The sequence below is a fragment of the Phragmites australis genome, chromosome 10 (assembly GCF_958298935.1).
Source record: "Phragmites australis chromosome 10, lpPhrAust1.1, whole genome shotgun sequence".
In the NCBI taxonomy this organism is placed as follows: domain Eukaryota; kingdom Viridiplantae; phylum Streptophyta; class Magnoliopsida; order Poales; family Poaceae; genus Phragmites; species Phragmites australis.
In genome coordinates this window covers 32,524,755-32,544,337 of record NC_084930.1, presented here as the reverse complement: position 1 = coordinate 32,544,337, position 19,583 = coordinate 32,524,755, and the positions used below count along the sequence as shown (strand labels likewise).

Below are 19,583 nucleotides of genomic sequence, written 5' to 3'. Positions count from 1 at the left end.
GACGCGATAATATAATTAAAAACTCAAGATATGAAGATGCAGATACGATATGGAAGCGACGTTGAACGAATACATCGGGAGTGATGCCGTAGTTTGCTTTTAGATGAGAACCGAAAAAAGACGAGGGATTATCAGCTAATTTCTCTCATAATTTCTTTCTTTATTTTTATTAGTAAAATAAATCTTATATTTTTAGCAGGTAACGAGACTGAGAGACTAAAAGATAAAAGATAAGGATGGATAATAAATGTGGATAAACTATATAAATTATAAATATTTTTATTAGATAAAAGAAGGGTAGACAAAGATGTAAACTACCTCGTATCTTATATAGCAGAAGATTGATTAAGCCGGAAAACCCATTGATAATTATTGTTAATGACTAGTATTTTACCGCTGGTAAATCCGAAGAAATTCTACTCCTGAGCGCTGCATTAATTGGTTCCCCCGTACCGAGGCGAGCGGCAGTGAGAGAGATGCGGTCAAAACGCCATGAGTGACGAGAGGGGGCAGTAACCTCCGCAATTAATCAACTCTCGTCTCCCGTTGGCCGTTGCCGGCGAGCCGGCGACTCCGCCCTCGCCGCTGCCCATCGGCTCGTAATGGCGGCGGAGAAGCGCCTCGCATACGCGGCCTTCCTCCCCGTGCTCCTACTCACGCTCCGCATCCTGCCCTCCGATTCCCCCAACGGCAGCGGCGGAGGCGATGGGGGGCAAACCCTAGACCCGCCGGCGGCCAGGTACGTTGTGCGGTTCGTGGAGTACCGCCGCGCGGAGGAGCACCGGGATTACCTGGAGGCCGGGCTCCGGGGCGCCGAGGCGCCGTGGCGGTGGGTGGAGCGGCGGAACCCCGCGGCCGCGTTCCCCACCGACTTCGCGGTGCTCGAGATCCGTGACGAGCACCGCGACGCCGTCGTGGAGGCCGTCCGAGCGCTCGGCCGCGTCCGGGACGTGCACGCCGACGCCACCTACTCCCGGGGCGTCCTGTCGGCGGATCTGCCGCCGCGGCAGGGGAAGCTGTTCACCGCCATGTCGTTTGAGGGGGAGGAGGAGGGAGGGGGAGAAAAGGATGTGGTGTGCAGCCGGAAGAGTAATTCTTCTTCCGCTACTTCGGGGCGGAAGCTTTTGTTGCAGGTACGCGACTTTTGCACTCATGGTGGAAACATCAAAGATTCGTTCAAGATCATTTCTTTACCATCGAGCATGCCATTAATAGTATATTGCAATGGATTCGAATGCAAAAATGCGTCAAAGTCGTCCAAGCTATATTTGAAAAAGGAATGAACCTGTTAATTGAAATGAAGAGTATTCTTTGCATGTTTTGACGCTCCACTTGTTGACAACTGATGGACAGGGTATTCCTTGTATAGCTTTTGTGCTGTTACTCATTATAGGGAAATGATTTCAAGGCCTTAGCCTTATTTATATGTACTGAAATATGAAATTAATGTACTACATACTCTGCTAAAGATTAAAACATTTCTGAAAGAAGTTCTATGGCACTCAGGTGCAGTGCCACTACAATGTTATAAAAACCTGATGGTGATATATAGCAAGTTGATGCAACGCCATATAGCTAAGCATAAAAGTTATGTATCTTCTTTGGCTTTTCTTGACATTAATTGTTATTATATTATCTTGTAGACTTTGGTTCAGTATACCAAATGCATAACACATAGAATATTAATTTTTCATCTATTTTGTCATTGTATTTGAATATGAAACAAGTAGTATCTATCAGATTGTCAGCTTCATGTCAAAGCTGTAATGTCTTCAGATTTATCAGATCGTCAGCCTCATGTTGAAACTATTGTTGAAGTCGCAAAACCCTTTTTATGCTAATATTGCAATATTCATATAACTTATCTTGTTGATTGGTATAATACTATTTTTTCGTGGATCTAATCAAGGATATGGTTTCACAATTGTTATAGCCAAACTCTATTGTTCATCATCTGTTTCTTCCATTTTGACTCTTCAGTTATGATAGTAAATAGATCTGATATATCTCCATTGTCAACAATCCTGTCCATAATTAATAATTTGGCAATTGACAGGGCCATGTGCTTGTTGTCATGTTTTAGCACTATAACATGTGTCGTTTGACAGAGGTCACAAGTTACATCTCTTTTCGGAGCTGAACGGCTATGGGGAAGAGGATTCACTGGTAAAAAAGTCAAAATGGCCATTTTTGACACCGGTATTCGGGCTGATCATCCACACTTCCGTAATATTAAGGTATACTATCATATTTAATATATTTTGTTACAAGTGATAGTAGTCTAACATACATGCATAAGAAGGAAAAAAACAAGAGTTTGAAAGGCAACATACAGACCTGGCATTGCCTGGCATTTTGCTTGCCACTTCAGTGCTTTATGTTGCATTGATTTATGTCAAATAAGCATCCATGTTTTGGTAGACTGGGAGTAATGCCTTGGAAAGCTACTATAATTTTATTCTCTTATGGCTCACATTGTTTTCTTGAGTATCTCATCTCCCAGGATTCTCCTTTTCTCCCAGCAATGTTAAATCATTACTTAAAGAGACTAATTTTGTAGGAGCGCACAAATTGGACAAATGAAGACACGCTAAATGATAATCTTGGACATGGAACATTTGTAGCAGGAGTTATCGCTGGCCAAGATGCAGAATGCCCTGGATTCGCGCCTGACACTGAGATATATGCATTTCGAGTGTTTACAGATGCTCAGGTACTGGATTTGGCTGAATATGTAGCCCAGTATCATATTTTCTTGCTGTCATTATATTTCTCTTTCTTTACTGTGATAAATGGGAAAACTGTACCCCACCCCCGCAACCCCTTAGTTGCCTTTTTACTAGTCATGATAAAAAAAATCCGCAGGACAATTTTTTCTCCTACTGGCAGCAGTGCAACTGACTATTGTCAAAGTTACTCCCTCTAGTCAGAAAGAAGTGACTTTTTGGACATTAATCAGGTCTCCAAGGCCCATGCATCGTTAGCCATTTCCATATACAACCAGAAAAAGAAAACACAAAATTCTATTGTAAATTTTTGTTATAAAACATAGTAAATTCAGAATATTACGAAAATGCATTTGCTGAAACAAATCACATAGTATCATTTTCGAGGGAATGCATGCATGCTGGTAAGATTTTGAGAATTTTGTCTTGTTTTCAGTGCAGATATCCTACACATCATGGTTCTTAGATGCATTTAATTATGCAATAGCAATCGGTATGGATGTCTTGAATTTGAGCATTGGTGGACCTGATTACCTGGATCTCCCCTTTGTGGAAAAGGTACGACATATGATGATTTCAAACCTGTTTTCCCTCATCATTTTGCTTCTTTTGTTAGTATTGCCTTGAATCCATTGAAAATGTAACATCTTCTGTATCTACCGGATCATTCTGATAGTTACTTCTAGCCGTATTAAATTGGCATGAGATGTTGAAATGCAACTTCATCACTGTCTCATTAAAATAATACTTTTGAGACTAATCCAATATTACTCTTTCACCTTACCCTTTTCTGAACCTTGATGGGAAGGGCTGTCTGTTGCTCTGTCTTGCTCTTGTGTTTGTAGTTTTTGTTACTTTTCCTTACTTTTCATTTGTTATGCTCTTGAGGGAAGAAAAAGGTGCACAGTATGAATAACCATCACAACTGTATCCCGTCTGCTGCTTAATAAGTGGTGAATTGTTTTTATTAGAATATTTTAAACAGGATCTCTAGCGAGAACTTGGAATTCTTATGAACCGGTTCTGTAGGTCTGGGAGCTCACAGCAAACAATATTATTATGGTATCAGCTATTGGAAACGATGGGCCTCTTTATGGCACATTAAATAACCCAGCTGATCAAAGCGATGTCATTGGCGTTGGTGGTATCGATTACAACAATCATATAGCTTCATTTTCCTCTCGAGGCATGACTACCTGGGAGCTTCCTCATGGGTACATTCTTATCTTTCTAGTGCATTTTTCTTATTATGTCACTCGTGTTTGTGCTCTTTTTGCCGTGACTTCCAGTCTTTGAAAAGCTAACTTTCATAATAACTGCATCACGACATTTTGTAAAGCCTATGATACCGGTAGCTTGGTTATGTACTTTCCCATGCCTATTTTACCCTTCAAAATTTAATGGAACGTCTTTAAATTGTATTTGATGTTTTCGTTCCACATAAACTGAAATATTTGCCAGCTTTATGCTTACCAACTTGGTTATCTGTATTCTGCACATAAAAAGGGCATATGCTGATTATTTTTAATAAAAAGTTGCAGTTTAAGTATCATATGGCTTAGTAATATTGTCTTCTGAGGGTATGCTCCATTGTATACAAACTTATGACACTTCACTGAAAGTGATGAAGCATGACCCAGCAACATCGTTTTGCTATACATGATTTCTTATGAGAATTCTTGTTGAGGATTAACTAAAATTCAATTTTTGATAGTTTATTGGTGCATGATGAGAAACTGTTTCTCTACTTTGAACTTTTAGTCTAGACATTACTGGTACCAAGCTTGTTATTACTGTGCAAAAAATTGGAGTAATTAACTTGGCATTGCAAAGCTAAATACATATTGTATACTGACGAAAATCTTGACAGTTCAGAGTATCTTTTTTCTTTTGCACCCGTTTCATTTCACACTTTCTAGAAATAGCGTTCTCAGAACTGTTGATTCAATTATGCAGTTATGGTCGTGTGAAACCCGATGTTGTTGCATATAGTCGTGATATAATGGGTTCGAAGATCAGCACAGGTTGTAAGACCCTTTCAGGCACCAGTGTTGCAAGTCCAGTGGTTGCTGGCGTAGTATGCTTGCTTGTTAGTGTTGTACCTGAAGACAAACGGAAATCCATCCTTAACCCTGCTGCTATGAAACAGGCCCTTGTTGAGGGTGCTTCTAAGCTTTCAGGGCCAAACATGTATGAGCAGGGTGCTGGCAGGCTTGATCTGTAAGTTTTTTTGTCCCCTTTTGAATACTTTTTTATATATTGCAAGATCAGTAATTTCTAGGTCTGTGGCCTGCTGAATATTTAATGCCTCTTTGTTCCATTGTTTCACTACAGTAAGGGTGCATCCATTCATAATCCAGAGACAAGATTATATTGATTTTTCTTTCCCTTTTAATCTGTTGTTTGCTCAAAGTCATACTCATTTATTCTACCATTTTTTTTCCAGCTGGCAGTCATACGAAATCTTGAAAAATTACCAACCACGTGCAAGCATATTTCCATCTATGCTTGACTTCACCGGCTGCCCTTATTTCTGGCCTTTCTGCCGCCAACCTCTGTATGCTGGAGCCATGCCAGTAATCTTCAATGCTACAATTCTGAATGGGATGGGGGTGATTGGTTATGTTAAGGATCAACCTCTATGGCAACCTTCTGAGGATGTAGGCAATCTTCTTAGTGTTCACTTCACCTACTCAGATGTCATCTGGCCTTGGACAGGGTACCTTGCTCTACACTTGCAAGTTAAAGATGAAGGTTCTCAATTTTCAGGCGTAATTAGTGGCAATGTTACTCTGACAGTTAACAGCCCAGCAGCTCATGGAGAAAGCAGCCCACGAAGTAGTACTTGTGTTCTTTACCTGAAGATCAAGGTTGTTCCAACACCTGTTAGGTCAAGAAGAATACTCTGGGACCAATATCATAATATCAAGTACCCATCGGGATATGTTCCAAGGGATTCCCTTAATGTTCATAACGATATCCTTGACTGGCATGGTGACCACTTGCACACAAACTTTCACATACTGTTCAACATGCTAAGAGATGCAGGGTACTATATTGAAACACTTGGTTCACCACTTACCTGCTTTGATGCTAGCAATTATGGGACATTGCTTATGGTTGATCTTGAGGAAGAGTACTTTGATGAAGAGATTCAAAAACTTACGAATGATGTTGTACACAAGGGACTCGGTGTTGCTGTTTTTGCTGAGTGGTATCATGTTGATACAATGGTTAAGATGACATTCTTTGATGAAAATACCCGCAGTTGGTGGACTCCGATTACTGGGGGTGCAAATATTCCTGCACTTAATGAACTTTTGGCACCATTTGGCATTTCTTTGGGGGACAAAATACTTACTGGCGATTTCTCAATCAATGGTGAGCAGACCCACTATGCTTCTGGAACTGATATAGTGCAATTCCCAGCGGGAGGTTTTTTGCATAGCTTTGAACTTCAGGAAAACTCAAAGACTGCGCAAGATCACATAGGAACACTAGATACACAACACACCCAGGGGAAAAGCAAGGTTAGCAGCTATTGCGCTTTTAGTTCAATATTTTTTTTATAGCATTTCATTATCTGTGAGTGTCAAGTTCTGAGCTAACGGATGAACGATAATCGTGCTAAGCTGGCATTGTTAGTCTCTTTAACTCTCCTATAACACTGTTGGTTAGACAGAAGTTCCGGTTGTTTAGATCACTCCATATATCAATTTACTGCAATTTAACGTTCTAAAAAGTTGTGATATAAGTTTTGTCATAATGAAGTATCTTGCAATTCATTTGTATAAATTGAACTTGAAAAGGATGGAAAGTGGTTAACCGATCAAAGCTACAGTAAGGGTAAACATTTCTTGTTGATGAAAATCAATATTGAATCTGAATCTTAACCCTTCTAAAAAAATGAATGCTAATGTGGGTGCTGACCTATGCTGTGTTCATTTTTTTGTTAAATATATAATATTATTGTATGTATTAGTATGTTAGGCTTATTGGCTTCTCTTTTGCAGCTCTCCTCGATTCTTGGAATGATAGAAGCAGGAGAAGGGAGGATTGCAGTCTATGGCGATTCAAATTGTCTTGACAGTAGTCACATGGTAACAAACTGCTATTGGCTTTTGAAAAAAATTGTGGAGTTCACTGGCAATAGAGTGAAAGATCCCATCCTTTTCTCAGAAGCAGCCAAGTTAAAATTTCCAGTCTTTGAGAGCATCCATCAGCCATCACGTAGACCAGATGTAAACTTTTCAATGTATTCAACAGTCGTTGGCAAGGAATTGATCTGTCACCAGGATTCCCGGTTTGAGGTTTGGGGAACAAAAGGTTATGTCATCCACCCAACAGGCACAACAAGAAAGCTCCCAGAATACCAGATGGATGAAGGTTCTAGCACTTCCAATCTGACAATAAAAGCTTATGACAATGGACAAGATGAAATTGGCCTTGAAAGAAATTTTTCAACACCTGATGCTGCTAAATTTGACGATAAAAGAGACTATTTTGGCTTTGTTGGACATGAAGAGGTATCGCATCTTGCTTTCTCCTTACTGATGAACTTAAAACTTAAAAGTCTTCAAGTGGAGTACAATACATGAAATTTCTTAACTAGCTTATATTAATCAATCGCTGATTATCTCTGGTTCCGGTATCACTTTGAGCAGTACAATTTATGTAACACCAAGTACATCAGTGTTAGCATATTACTATATGCACTAATCCAACTGTGTTTACTAATAAAAACTAATAGACTACCTTCTTTCTACTGTTATACTGGAGTACAAATGATTAAATTCTACAGAGAAGCGGGTTACACTTGTAATTCCAAATGAAACTTAGAACCATTTATTAGGATCCACCATATTGTGTCTGTGTGGCATCCTCAGTTTCTCTTCTTGAGGTATTTATGCTAATAAAATTTTAACATTTAAAAGAGAAATTGCTACCAGGTCAACACGAAGAACCCTGAAATTCTGAAAACCACATGGTTAGTAGTGAATAGTTAAGAACTCGAGAATTTAGAGAAACAGAAAGCTGTAGTGAACTACGAACAGAAAGGCCTGCTGTTGATGTAAATGCAATACTGTTCTTTATGTAGGGTGTAGATGATAAGAGTGTTGTTTCCATAAGAGTGTAGGGCATAGAGTAGTGGTGGTGAAGTTTGTGCTGTTCAATGGTGATATAGTTTTGGTTAGAACTACAGATGATATAGCCTGTAACATGATAGAAATTGGATGAGCTAGTTTTTTGGGGTTGCAAAGATACTCCGTTTAAGATACGCTCAGTGGGAATTTCTGGAGTATACTGATTTTCATATTGCAGGTTGACATAGGAATGTTAACGGCAAGCCAATGGATGGTACCTTGCTTCGTTGCCACTTCTTGTAAGTGATGAACACTAATTGACTATGTTTTGAATATATTGGTGTTATTTGGTACCTTATTCGTTGTTCCAACATGCAGGCCTAATGTTGTACCTCAGTTGTAGAGTGCAACAAAAGCGTCGTCGGCGAAGGAAAGGGTCAGTGGCTAATCGGCTAACAAGTATGGTGTAACATGAAACATTGTTGGAGGGCTGAATATGAGTTTTAGCGGCTACGTTTATGGCCTCCAGCCCTGGTTAGAAAACAGGGAACTCCATTTTCTCAACATGATAGAAGTTGCTGGAGATTCCTGATCTCTGATCTTTCCCACCACCTGATGCGGCCCATCTAGACGCATTTTAGCTTAGCGACTGGTGGCACTTGGCTAACATCTTCTGAGCTTAAGAGAGATGATCTGTCGCTTCTGCAACTGCATGGAAAGCTTATTGTGTGTCAACATACAGGCGTTGCGACATCGCCATGTAGTTGTTTGTAGTTATTCGAAATTTTGTCCTTGATAACGCATTGCTTTAGCCACATAATCGTTGAGAGCTAATTCTTTGGGTATCAGGCAAGAGCTAATTCTTTGCCATCTCCTTCACTTGGAAGTTAGGATATGTTTTGAGGTGAAGGGGATTTGAGCTTCTCTGTAGGTCCGTAAGTGATAAGCCGCTATCGGGGTAGCTTGAGCTTGCTTTTACAAACAAGGCTTAGGCTTCTTGGCATGTTGTTTATAAAGAGAATTTTATAGTGTTGAAAGGAAGCAAACTGTTTGTAACAAGAAGGCAGATTGGCGCACTACGCCAAACCTCGGATCTCAGAACACTTACTTTCTTGAGTTACAGTATCTGTTGAAGGAAGCAATCCATTGAATTAGGTAACTAAGGTAACTAAGATTATTTATGCAAGGTAAGAAATGATATGTTGTAACTAGCAAATTAGCTTGCAAAATGCTTTGCATGAGCAGAAGTCTCGTGGAAGTGTATGGTGGAGCTCCAGCTACTTTTCACCAATATACTACCAATTTAGGTTTAGGTATGAAAAAAAAAAAATACCTCGATACACTTTGTTGAGCATTTTAGTAGCCTCCCACACAGCACATAAAATTGATGAGTCAATAACGCAATGGAACTGGTATAAAGATCAGCTAACATATTCGACGATCAGTTAACATATTGCAGTGATGCCTGATAAGCCAATATGAAAAATGGTGATGGACGTCTGAAACAGAATAGTGTGGCACATGCAAAATTAGCAAAACAGGTTAGTTAAAATAGGAAGCGCTGAAGATTAGTGTAGCAGGTAGTAGTAATTGAGAATCAGTCATTTGTGTAAGCAACAACTGAAGATTAGTGCAGCAGGTAGTAGTAATTGAGAATCAGCCATTTGTGTAAGCAACAACTGGACATACATATGAAGCCTTGCACTTAAGAGTATACATAGCACAATTTACATGTAATTGTCTTTAAAACTTGTCTTTATAACAAATTAGACTCAGACAGATATAACAAATTAGACTCAGACAGATATCACATATTCAGATGTAAGCATGCACTAGATACACATATCATGGTAAGCATGCAATGTGTACCATACCTGCTACTTCTAGATTTTTGGCCTCAGGCTGTCAGGCATCTTTCTCTTCCAGTTTTTCTTTCCCATTGAAGCAATCAACTGCAAGGTAAAAGCACTCTCTTGGGATAACCTACCAAAACAAAAATGGCGAAATATGTGAAATACACTCTTTTCTTCTATGAATATCGAAAAGGATTTAGTAGCATAATACTACATATAATTATAGAGCAATTCTAACTATATTAAAGGCATAGGTAAAAAAAACAACATTAAAGGTACATGCTTTCCCCTATCTGATGAGGTATCAATTTGCCTCCCTAGAGGCAAAGTTCAGACTGAGTGCCATTCCAGTGCACCATGAGTTATAAAAGATTTTTCAATAAACATATCAGATCATAGTACCCTTAATAAATAGGAAATATATATCTCACACAAAAAGTGCAAAACTATTAGTTAGGCACCTAAAATAGAATCATGCCATCCTTAACCAAAGAGTGCATGCCATGTACATACATGTGCAGAAACTCATTATGAAAGGCAAGGAGTAATCCAGAAGAAAAGCTAATGTTTGGTATGATGGCTCTGTAATTGTGTGAACCAAACCGCCATTGAAGCTGGTAGCAACAGTTATGCCCCGAAATCGATGGATCGGGATCCTCTAAGCTACAGTAAAATGCATTAGACCCCATCTGAGCCATTGATTTTACGATGGATGTATCAGATCCAGCGTTATAGGACTACTACAATAGTGCGCTACGGTATCAGAATGGCTACAGAGTAAACCAGATTACTATTGCTACAGTAAGTAGTGATTAGGTGCTGCATAGTACTGCACCAGCAGACTCATTTTACTGTACAAATAGTGATCCTCTGCATTAATTCATCATTAGTGTAGAGGATCCAGGTCCAAAATGGATCCAAGCACAAAAGAAATTCACAACAATATCCATCCAAGCAAGCTGAGGTTCGGTATAAACTAAATCAAGTCCACGATTCCACACGCATTGAAAATGTAGCAAGAAGCAGTGCGTGGCAGCTCGTTGGCTGCTTTCAGACTCATTGCCCGTCACCACACCTCCTGCATTGTGTGGTAGCTCATCGGATTCTCCCTCTCTCGGCCGCCTGTAGGTCCTCTCGCCACTGTCGGCTTGCTTCCTGGCCGCCGCACCTTCAGCTCCTTACGCTTGGCTCACCATCACCTGTAACACCCTAAATTTCGATTGGCCGCTGCTTCTCTTGGACGTAACCATCCGTTGTCGCCCCTGCCACTACTGTCTCCTACTCCATTGAGATCGATTTGAGGCTTATTTGTATTGGATTTGGGAGAGGAGAAGGAAGGATTTGGGGATCTTAGTTTCGTGCCTCTTCTCCTTGTTCGACCTCCGCAACACAGCGGGCAGGGGAAGAAGCGGGGCTCAATCTGGTGTTTCGTGAAGGGCAGGGGCACAGGGTACCGACGACCAGGGGTGAGGAGGAGGTGGACGAAGCGAGAACGCGAGAATTTTTGTGCCAGCAACTCGAGTTCACGGAGGGAAGACACTAGAGTTCTCTGGGCTTCACGAGTCATGGGGGCTAGCGCTGAGACCGCGACCCACCTGTCACAAACACGCTACATGAGCTACAGTGACCCAATGCCTTGAGAGGCTGCTGATCCCTGGCCCTTTAGGATATACTGCGTATAGTCTATGTGCTCTTGGCATAGTTGCACGTCAGAGGATTTGTGCCGATACAAAGACAGATGATTCCAGGAACAACCTTAGTTTTTTTTTTCTTTTTTGAGATGAGATGTTTTTTTTAGTTGGATAGCAACAAGACCAACAGAATTATCTTCCACGTGGATCATACAAGATTTACTCCATGGTATTAAGTAAATATTCTAACGAGCCTGGAATCTCCCAGACGCCCATTCCTCACTGTAGCTAATGTTCCTGACATGTGGGTTTACTATTTCAGTCATTTTTTGTTACAACCATTATCCGATACGAAACGGACGGTAAAAAACCGACATCAAAAATTACAGCATATAGTAAAAAAAAACTACTCTAGATTTTTTCGCACGAGCGCAACCCTTTTCTCTTCCACATCGCTACCACTGCTAATCCTAGCCACCATTGCAGCCAAAGCCGACCATCCTCCTGTTCGTGGCTCAAAAAGCGGCACATAACTCGTCATCGACGCGATTGGCAGTTGAGGCGGAGGTAGCGAGGGCAGGGTGCCGTGGGAAAAAAAGGTAGATGCCACAGGCACATAACTCGTTAGTGGTGACGAAATGGACAGACATGCGGCACGTAGGCCGCACCGGCATGAAGGCCAGCATCACAAAAAACACACCGTCAGATAAGCCTACGCTCTTCGTTGTCATCCCACAACCCATTGATGATCCATATCTGCGCCACCACAACTCCCATAAACACGTGGTCCACCCGGACCTCCATGCTGACCTGCGGAGCTCGCCATTGCACAACTGTAGCGAAAATAGCCCTATTAGGTCATAATTGTGATTTTGATGATTAATGACAATATAGTCAATGGGACTAACATGTTTGTCAAGAATATATGTTAGTAGGTCTCATGAATGCAATACATGAAGAAGTCACCGAAGCCGGAAAAAACTTTGGTTGAATTGGAGAAGTCTCAGAAAAAATGACTTCACCGGATAGTCCAATGTCCACTGTGATGAACTCACCGAAGCATTTCTGATAAAGGTGGACAGAGGGCTGAAGACCTCACCTGATGGTTCGGTGATAAGCAAATGTGCTCACCAGACTAATTCATGCAGAGAAGGACTCAAGTGCTGGAAGATGAAGATGAACTCACCGGATAGTCTGGTGTTTTGCACTGTTCATTGTCTGCTGAGCTTTGCAGCAAAACAAAAGAAAATTGACCAACCGGATGGTCCGGTGACCAGATGAGCATATACCGGAGTAATTTACACAGAGAAGATGTTGGCTCGGATGGCTAAGGTATACTCACCGGAAAATCCGGTAATGAAAGTGGAGTATACACCGGAGTATTCGGTGTTCACATAGGCTTGAATGTGGTTCCAATGACTAGTTTGTGAGAGTGTACTCACCGGATGATCCGGTGTTAATACTACTGTTCTCACTGGATTATCTGGTATTAACAGTTTTTTAGAGCCATTGGGTTAACAACTAGTGCACGAGTTTGAGGCTATAAATACCCCTCCACTCAGTCATTTAAGTATGCTGGAGTCCAGAGAAGTTCATATACACCTGAGAAGATATTTAAGCCACCAAAGTGCTTAAAGTGATCATCCAAGGTGATTAAGCACAAGATTAGTGAGAGATTAGTGCTTATAGGCCTATAGAGTGAGTTGTTAGGTGATTGCTGCCTAGAGAGTGGATCAAGGAGTGATCCAACAGTGTACATCTTGGTACGCTGGCACCTTGGAGTCTTGGTGACTCGCCGGTAAGCTTGTTGACCCTCCGACTTGGTGTGGAGCGGCGGCAAGATGATTGTGCGGGGACGCAGAGACCCTTGCCTTTGTGGCTCAAGCTCTGAAGTGATCATAGCGGCAAGGAACCGGAAGAGAGGCTAGTGGTGAGACCTTGCCTTGGTGGCTCATCCAGGTGGAGGCCTTGTCTTTGTGACTCGGTGGCTCAAAAGCCGTGACCAGGTGCCGACCGAGAGCATATCTTTTGTGGAGCTCCAACGTGAACTAGGGGTGGCATTCATGCCATCGATACCATGGGAAAAAATCTTGTGCCGAGTTTGCTCTCTCTACCTCATTTACGTTTCCGTATTTACTTACTTGCAATTTACCTTCTTAGATAGGTTACTAGCGCTTTGATCAGTAGAGTAGACACACTAGATAAACCTAGAGAATATTTAGATAGAAATTGATACAGGTTTATCTTGTGTTATTTTTGGAGTTGAAATAGTTTTAAACGTCCTAATTCACCCCCCCTCCTCTTAGGACGTTACCGATCCCTACAACAGCCGGAGAGCTGCTTCCTTGAAGAGACCACCAGCAAGAGATACCTAGATACGACGACCCCGTGGATCTGCAGCTCTCTACGTCATGCTCCACCGTGTATGTGTGGATGACCCCTCCATGGTCGAGGTCACCGCATATCTGGGCTAGCTCCTCGTCGGCTGTAGTGCAGGATGCTGACACTTGGACCCTGCCAAGATTCACTCGTGGAGGGCACAACTTCTCCTCCCATGTCGTCGTCGCCCGCAATGCACATGGCAAGCTCGACACCATGCCGCCTCGTCGGATCCTCCGGCCAGAGAAAGAAAGAGAGGAATGAGGGAGTGAAGGCGGTGCAACGGGAAGGGGAATGAGGAACCCTAACCCTAACACTTCCCCCACTTGAGCCCTTATATTGTGCGGCCAAATCCCGAGTGGACCGAATGAGCCAAAAGGTCGACTGGGCCTGAGCTCAAGTTTCCTTAGCCCATTTGGCCACTTGGCATAGGCCTTCGTCCGTTTTGCAAACCCCCCAATATTCCTACAAAAATACATACCCGGGTACCGAAATAAGGTAGTAATGAGACTTCCTTTGTCAATTTTGCAACAAAGTCACCTATTTCTTGAAAATTGTCTAATCAACCACAAAAATATGAAAACGAGGCAGCTTTGGGAACAACCCCTTGGAATTTCAAAAAATAAAAGCACCATGCTTGCATAACAAACCTCATATTATCTGGAAATTAAACTAAATCCATATTATTAGAATTAATTCCATCTCTTACATTACCTAAAAAAGCCTGTCTGACATTATCTCCTTTACTCTAACAAAATATTAACGTCCTATGGGCGCGCGTAGATGTGCCAATCAACCTAGTTAAGTATGAACTGAGCAAGATTAGTAGGACACGAATTTGTGCCCATAAAATAATTCCTGAAACAACCTTACATTCTCTTCTCTCTCTGAGTTGGAAACAACTTTAGCTATAACACACCAAGCATCAAATGATGAGCAGACTCATCTTTGTCACAGAAGTAATAAGTGGGACTGTAATTCCATTTCCTCATGTGCACGACATTGAACTCGAATCAGCGAAATGTTTAAATATTGTTTGTCTTTTCGCTTTCATCTCCGAAGAAAAAGGAACACTGACCTTATTATTATTGGCTTTATTTCAATCACAGAGTAGGCTTAGCTCAGCTAACTGTCACTCGATCCTACATAGAAGGGTTCTAAAGCAGTTAAAACAACAGCTTCTTGCCATTCAAAAGACCCATCATATGCTCGTAAAAATGGCAGCCACCGTCGCGGATGCCCGAATGCATGTACTCGTTGGTCACCCAGAGCTGGATCCCCACTATCTGGGACGTGATCTCCTTTGCGATGTTGAAATTGACGTACATGTCCTTGTAGTAGACCGCAACAATGACCAGAACCTACAAAACAACATTGCCTTGCGCAAAATGAGCGTGCTGTTGGGCGAGGAATTTGACAATCCTACATAACATATGGATCTGTCCTAAATAATTATCACTTTTCGCAGCGACACATGACTTGTTTATAAGCAGACAAGAAGAGGATTTCGACCGGCAATCGTGGAGATCACTGCTCATGCGATTTACGAGCAAATCGATAATGAACTAATGCCCAAATCATGGGGATTTGAAGTAGCAGCAAAGACCTACTCTAAAACTATCCTAAAATGCAGAAAAGTAAAGTAGAACAAAAAGTAGATACGATATTCACTACATAAGAAACCATCAAAGAAGACAAGTCATTAGTGACGGCTGCTCAGTATGCGTCACTAATGCACTATTAGTAACGGGTTAAATGATGAGCCGTTACTAATATATGACCCGGGTTGGGACTCGGTCAAGACCTGTCACTAATGAGGGGTCATGAGTGACGACGGGGGAACAACCTGTCACTAAAGATAGTAATGACTCCTTCAAAATCACTAGCTCTAACTCCTTCAAAATTCCTCATACTAGCTCCATTTCAAGAACACAACGGTGCATCACCATTTTCAAGAACGTAGCTCCTAAACTCGAATCCGACCAAACCAAACCTGCATTCTCACCGAGGGAGCCTAGAGAACTTACCTAAGGTCCTTTGGCATGGTTGGTGACCGTCGGTGGGGGAAGAATCAGAGGAAATGGCTCGAAGAAGAGAGACCAAAGTGCTGAAATTTTTAGAGAAGAGAGGGGTGACAAAAATTGATTTGCAAATCCTCCAAATGTTCATACATGCAAGAAAATCTTGGATGGATGGAGAGCTAGGGATGTGGGGAAGGCAATGTGATGACATTCGTACCTCGATTTTTGCTTCTTGAGGGTAGATTTTTGAGGAAAAGTGACAAAGAGCTTGAGAGAGCAGAAGTAGCTGCTGCCCTTTATTGCTCTTTGGCTGGTTGGAGTGAGCAAGAGAGTGTGTGAGAGAGAGGGAGCACGTGAGGGAGTGAGGGGGAGTGAGGTGGAGCTGCTGGTCTTTCAGCCGAGTGAGAGAGAAAGAGGTGGTGAGGCCGGCTAGTGGGTCCCACGCTTTAGAGTAATGAAATATTTTAGCTGAAATTCTATTCCTTCTCTCCCATTTTCCATCTCTCTTCTATTTACCCAAAAAGATGCTCTAGTGCTCCGTAAATTCTAAGAATTCTTGTGCAACGATAACAAAATGAGATGAGCCCAATTTAAATTTGGACTCACCCACCACGCCTATGCGGGATATAAACTAAAAGAAACTTTAGCGTCGGGTATTTTCATAACTCTGAACGCAAGTTAAACCACCAAAAGAATTTAACAAGCACTCGACAAATAAACATGATGCTCATGATGCATGCTTATGCTTAATGACATGATTATGGTTTTGGGGACGTGACACTGGGGTCAATTGGAATACCAAAATTCAAACTTATTTCCATCATTTAAGATAAAATTATAAAGTATAGTATATCTATAAATAGTAGAAATTAGTCCATTTTCGGTCCCTCAACTATAGCCTCTATTCGATTTTCGTCTCTCAACTTTAAAACCAGAAATCTTACGTCCTTGGTCTATTAAAATTGTCTACAACTTGTCCCTGAGCACTCTAAATGGTTGTTTTGTACACATGGCCAAGCGAATGTGCATATAGCCCCTAAGTGTGGTTTTGGTAATTAATGACAATACCTATAACCTAACAATTGTATTAAAAATTGTTAGTAGGTTGTTTCATAGGTGATGCATGGAGGATTGAGCATGAATTCATTGAGGAATGCCATATGATCAAAAGAAATACATCAAGATTACTGAGCTCTAGATGATGCTCGGATAAGTGGTGATAATACCTATGGACTAACAATTATGTTGAGAATTATTAGTAGGTTATTCCATAGAAGATACATAAGTGATAAAGTATGAATTCACTAAGGAATGCCATGAGATAAAAAGATGTACATCGAGGTCAATTGAGCTCTAAGTGATGCTCATGTGATGAAGAAAAAGTTAGAGAGAAAGAGACATCGGAGTTTGAGGATGGTCTTAAGAACATTGACAATAAGAGTGAAGACCAATGTTACTTTGTGGAGATCAAGTAACTAAAGGTATGTATCTGTCAATTGAGTTTTATGGACTAATCTATGTGCTATGTGCTTAAGAGTAAGTTGAGGTCAGGTTCCATATGAAGACAAATATTGAATTGAAATATTCAATGTGCCAAGTTAGAATAGCAAGATCAAGACAAGTTTAGTGGACAACTTATGTTCTTGATGCTTGCGGTTCATACCCTGGTAGTGAACCGGATGAAGATGAAAAGTCTTCCATGCTTAGTGCATGAGAAGAAATCAAGTAAACTTCATCAAGCTTTCGGAAGATCAAAAGATGATTAAGATAGGAAGCAAGGATGAACATCGTCATCAAGCATCAGTGAAGAGTTGATGACAAACCTAGTAGAAGCATCAAAACTTAGATGATGTGTTAGTTAAGTCCAAAGGGATGGCTAATGTAGGGCATTTTGTTTTACCGGTCAACGATGATTGGAGAAGAGAAATGACTAGACTGATAGGATAAATGTCGTACTATTAAGAGGGGTTTAGACGATTACTTAAGTTTTTACCATGTGTTGATAAACTCAATCTTTCAAGTGCACTCTTTTTGGTAGGATGCTATAGTTTGTAAATAGGTTTTGCAAATAGCTCAAGTCTATGTTCCTACTCTGTATGGCATGTAACTAAGTTTGCAAAGGTGTTTTGCAAGTTGTTCTAGTGAATGCTTTAACCCTTGGTCGCTGGAACCTTTAGGTTGTAAATTTATTTTGCAAAAGATTAAGCTTCATGTAGTTTTCATTGTAGTGGATCTTTGTACTATGTTTTGGTTTTGATATAATGTGTTTGAGATCAAGATATTAGTTGGAATGTGTATCCCTCTAAATAAGTTTTCCGTAGAGTCCAAGATCACTTAAATCGTACATCGGGTTAGAAAGTTATCGTCATTTCTCTGAGTGTCAGATGTGCTGGTCACGGAGTGGTGATCTGACCACCAAGAACTCCAGTTTGACCGCCAAGGTCGCGGTCTAACCACTGGAGCTTGCAGAGAACTTTCATCTCTCTTGAAGGTGGCCGGTCTGATCACTAGGGAACAAAGAGTTTTGGTAGTCTATTCGAGGCTCATGTTCTGACCGTCAAGGTGGCCAGTCTGGCCACCATAGGACTAAAAAGTTTGAAACAACTAGTTTTAGAGTGGTTGGATTAGTGGCAGTCTGATCGTCAGTTGTATTGCGGTCTGACCGTCAGATGCGCAGAGAAGTCAGACTTTGGGCAACTGCTACATTTCGAGTTGTGGCCTATATATATCCTTTGTCCAGCGACTTAGAGGGTCTCTCCTACCCCCATTGAGTACACTTAGGCTAAGTAAAGTCCTCCCCTACACATTTGTGCTTGTGTTGCGTATAAAGATAGTGTGAGGCAATAATCGAGTGTATTTGCATTAGAGATTGAGCTTTAGCCACTTAGTGAGAGTCGAGTTCGTCTTGGTTTGTTACTGTAGGTATTTGCCAACACTTGGACGGCACAGTGGTGTTGTGATCCGGTGATCTTCTCAAATAAGCTTGTGAGAAGGCTCGGTGTGATTGTGAGAGGCTTTGTGCACATCTTGCCGGAGCGGTAAAGTACAACTCTTTTGGAATCGAGATAATGAGTGGTTCATTGGATTAATTTAGCTCAATATCAAGTTACTCGTGGTGAGCCTCTTCTCATGGTGAGAATTGTATACTTGATAGAGGAGCGGTTAAAGGCTTGAATCCACCTCAACATGGATTAGGGGAGACTGGCAAGTCTCCGAGATCATGGTAAAAAAAAGTAGTGTCTCATTTGTGGTTTATTTACTTAATCTTATTTATATTATATAATTTACATTCCTAGAATTATAATAGTTTACATATCACCCTAGGTTGCAAATTTTGACATAGATATAGAATTGATCACTTTGTTGAGACATAGATTTTGGGGGTTTTATATGTGTTGTAACCAATCTTTTAATTCCGTATTAGAATCAGTTATATCTTGCTAGATAGTTTTTAGACCCGCCTATTCACCCTGCCTCTAGTCGACCTCCTTGATCCTACAACGAGATGACTAGGTGCTTACTCAGCACTCGTTTAATATGCCTCCCCCCCTCTCTCTCTCACCCCTCAGTCTTTCCCCGCTGCCCGTCCCAAATCCGTCACCGCTCTCCCATTGAAAACCCTAGCACCGCCCGCCCGCCCCAAATCCGTTGTCGCTCTCTCGTCGCCTCTGCCTGACCGCCATATCAAGCTTGATGAGCTCTACATCAGTGCGCTCCATAGTGAATACTGGCGGAGGGGGTGGTGAGTTCTCCTCCCCGATCTCCTATAGAGATGAGTCGTTCGACTACTCGTCGATGATCTACTATGAGTGTGGTGCTAAGGCCACACGATGGATCTCTTGGAGCAACGACAATCTAACAAGGAGGTACTTGAAATGTGCTCGAGCTC

General features: G+C 41.4%; 1 protein-coding gene across 1 annotated transcript; it reads left to right on the top strand.

Moving 5' to 3' along the window:
* The first annotated feature begins 456 nt into the window (after nt 1–456).
* Nucleotides 457–8,957, top strand: LOC133930808 (subtilisin-like protease SBT6.1). Its single transcript, XM_062377561.1, has 10 exons — nt 457–1,133; nt 2,109–2,237; nt 2,561–2,713; nt 3,168–3,284; nt 3,756–3,940; nt 4,683–4,946; nt 5,173–6,256; nt 6,740–7,252; nt 8,049–8,109; nt 8,189–8,957. Exons 1-10 carry the CDS (start codon nt 603–605, stop codon nt 8,278–8,280), a joined length of 3,129 nt encoding a protein of 1,042 aa, XP_062233545.1. The 5' UTR covers nt 457–602; the 3' UTR covers nt 8,281–8,957.
* Nucleotides 8,958–19,583: the final 10,626 nt, after the last annotated feature.

What these genes read in the sequence shown, in the direction of transcription:
- LOC133930808 (XM_062377561.1), top strand. Translation starts at nt 603, where the DNA reads ATGGCGGCGGAGAAGCGCCTCGCATACGCGGCCTTCCTCCCCGTGCTC. An exon ending in GGTGCTGGCAGGCTTGATCT is followed by an intron (nt 4,947 to 5,172) that starts GTAAGTTTTTTT and finishes TTTTTTTTCCAG; the next exon opens with CTGGCAGTCATACGAAATCT. An exon ending in TTGCTTCGTTGCCACTTCTT is followed by an intron (nt 8,110 to 8,188) that starts GTAAGTGATGAA and finishes TCCAACATGCAG; the next exon opens with GCCTAATGTTGTACCTCAGT.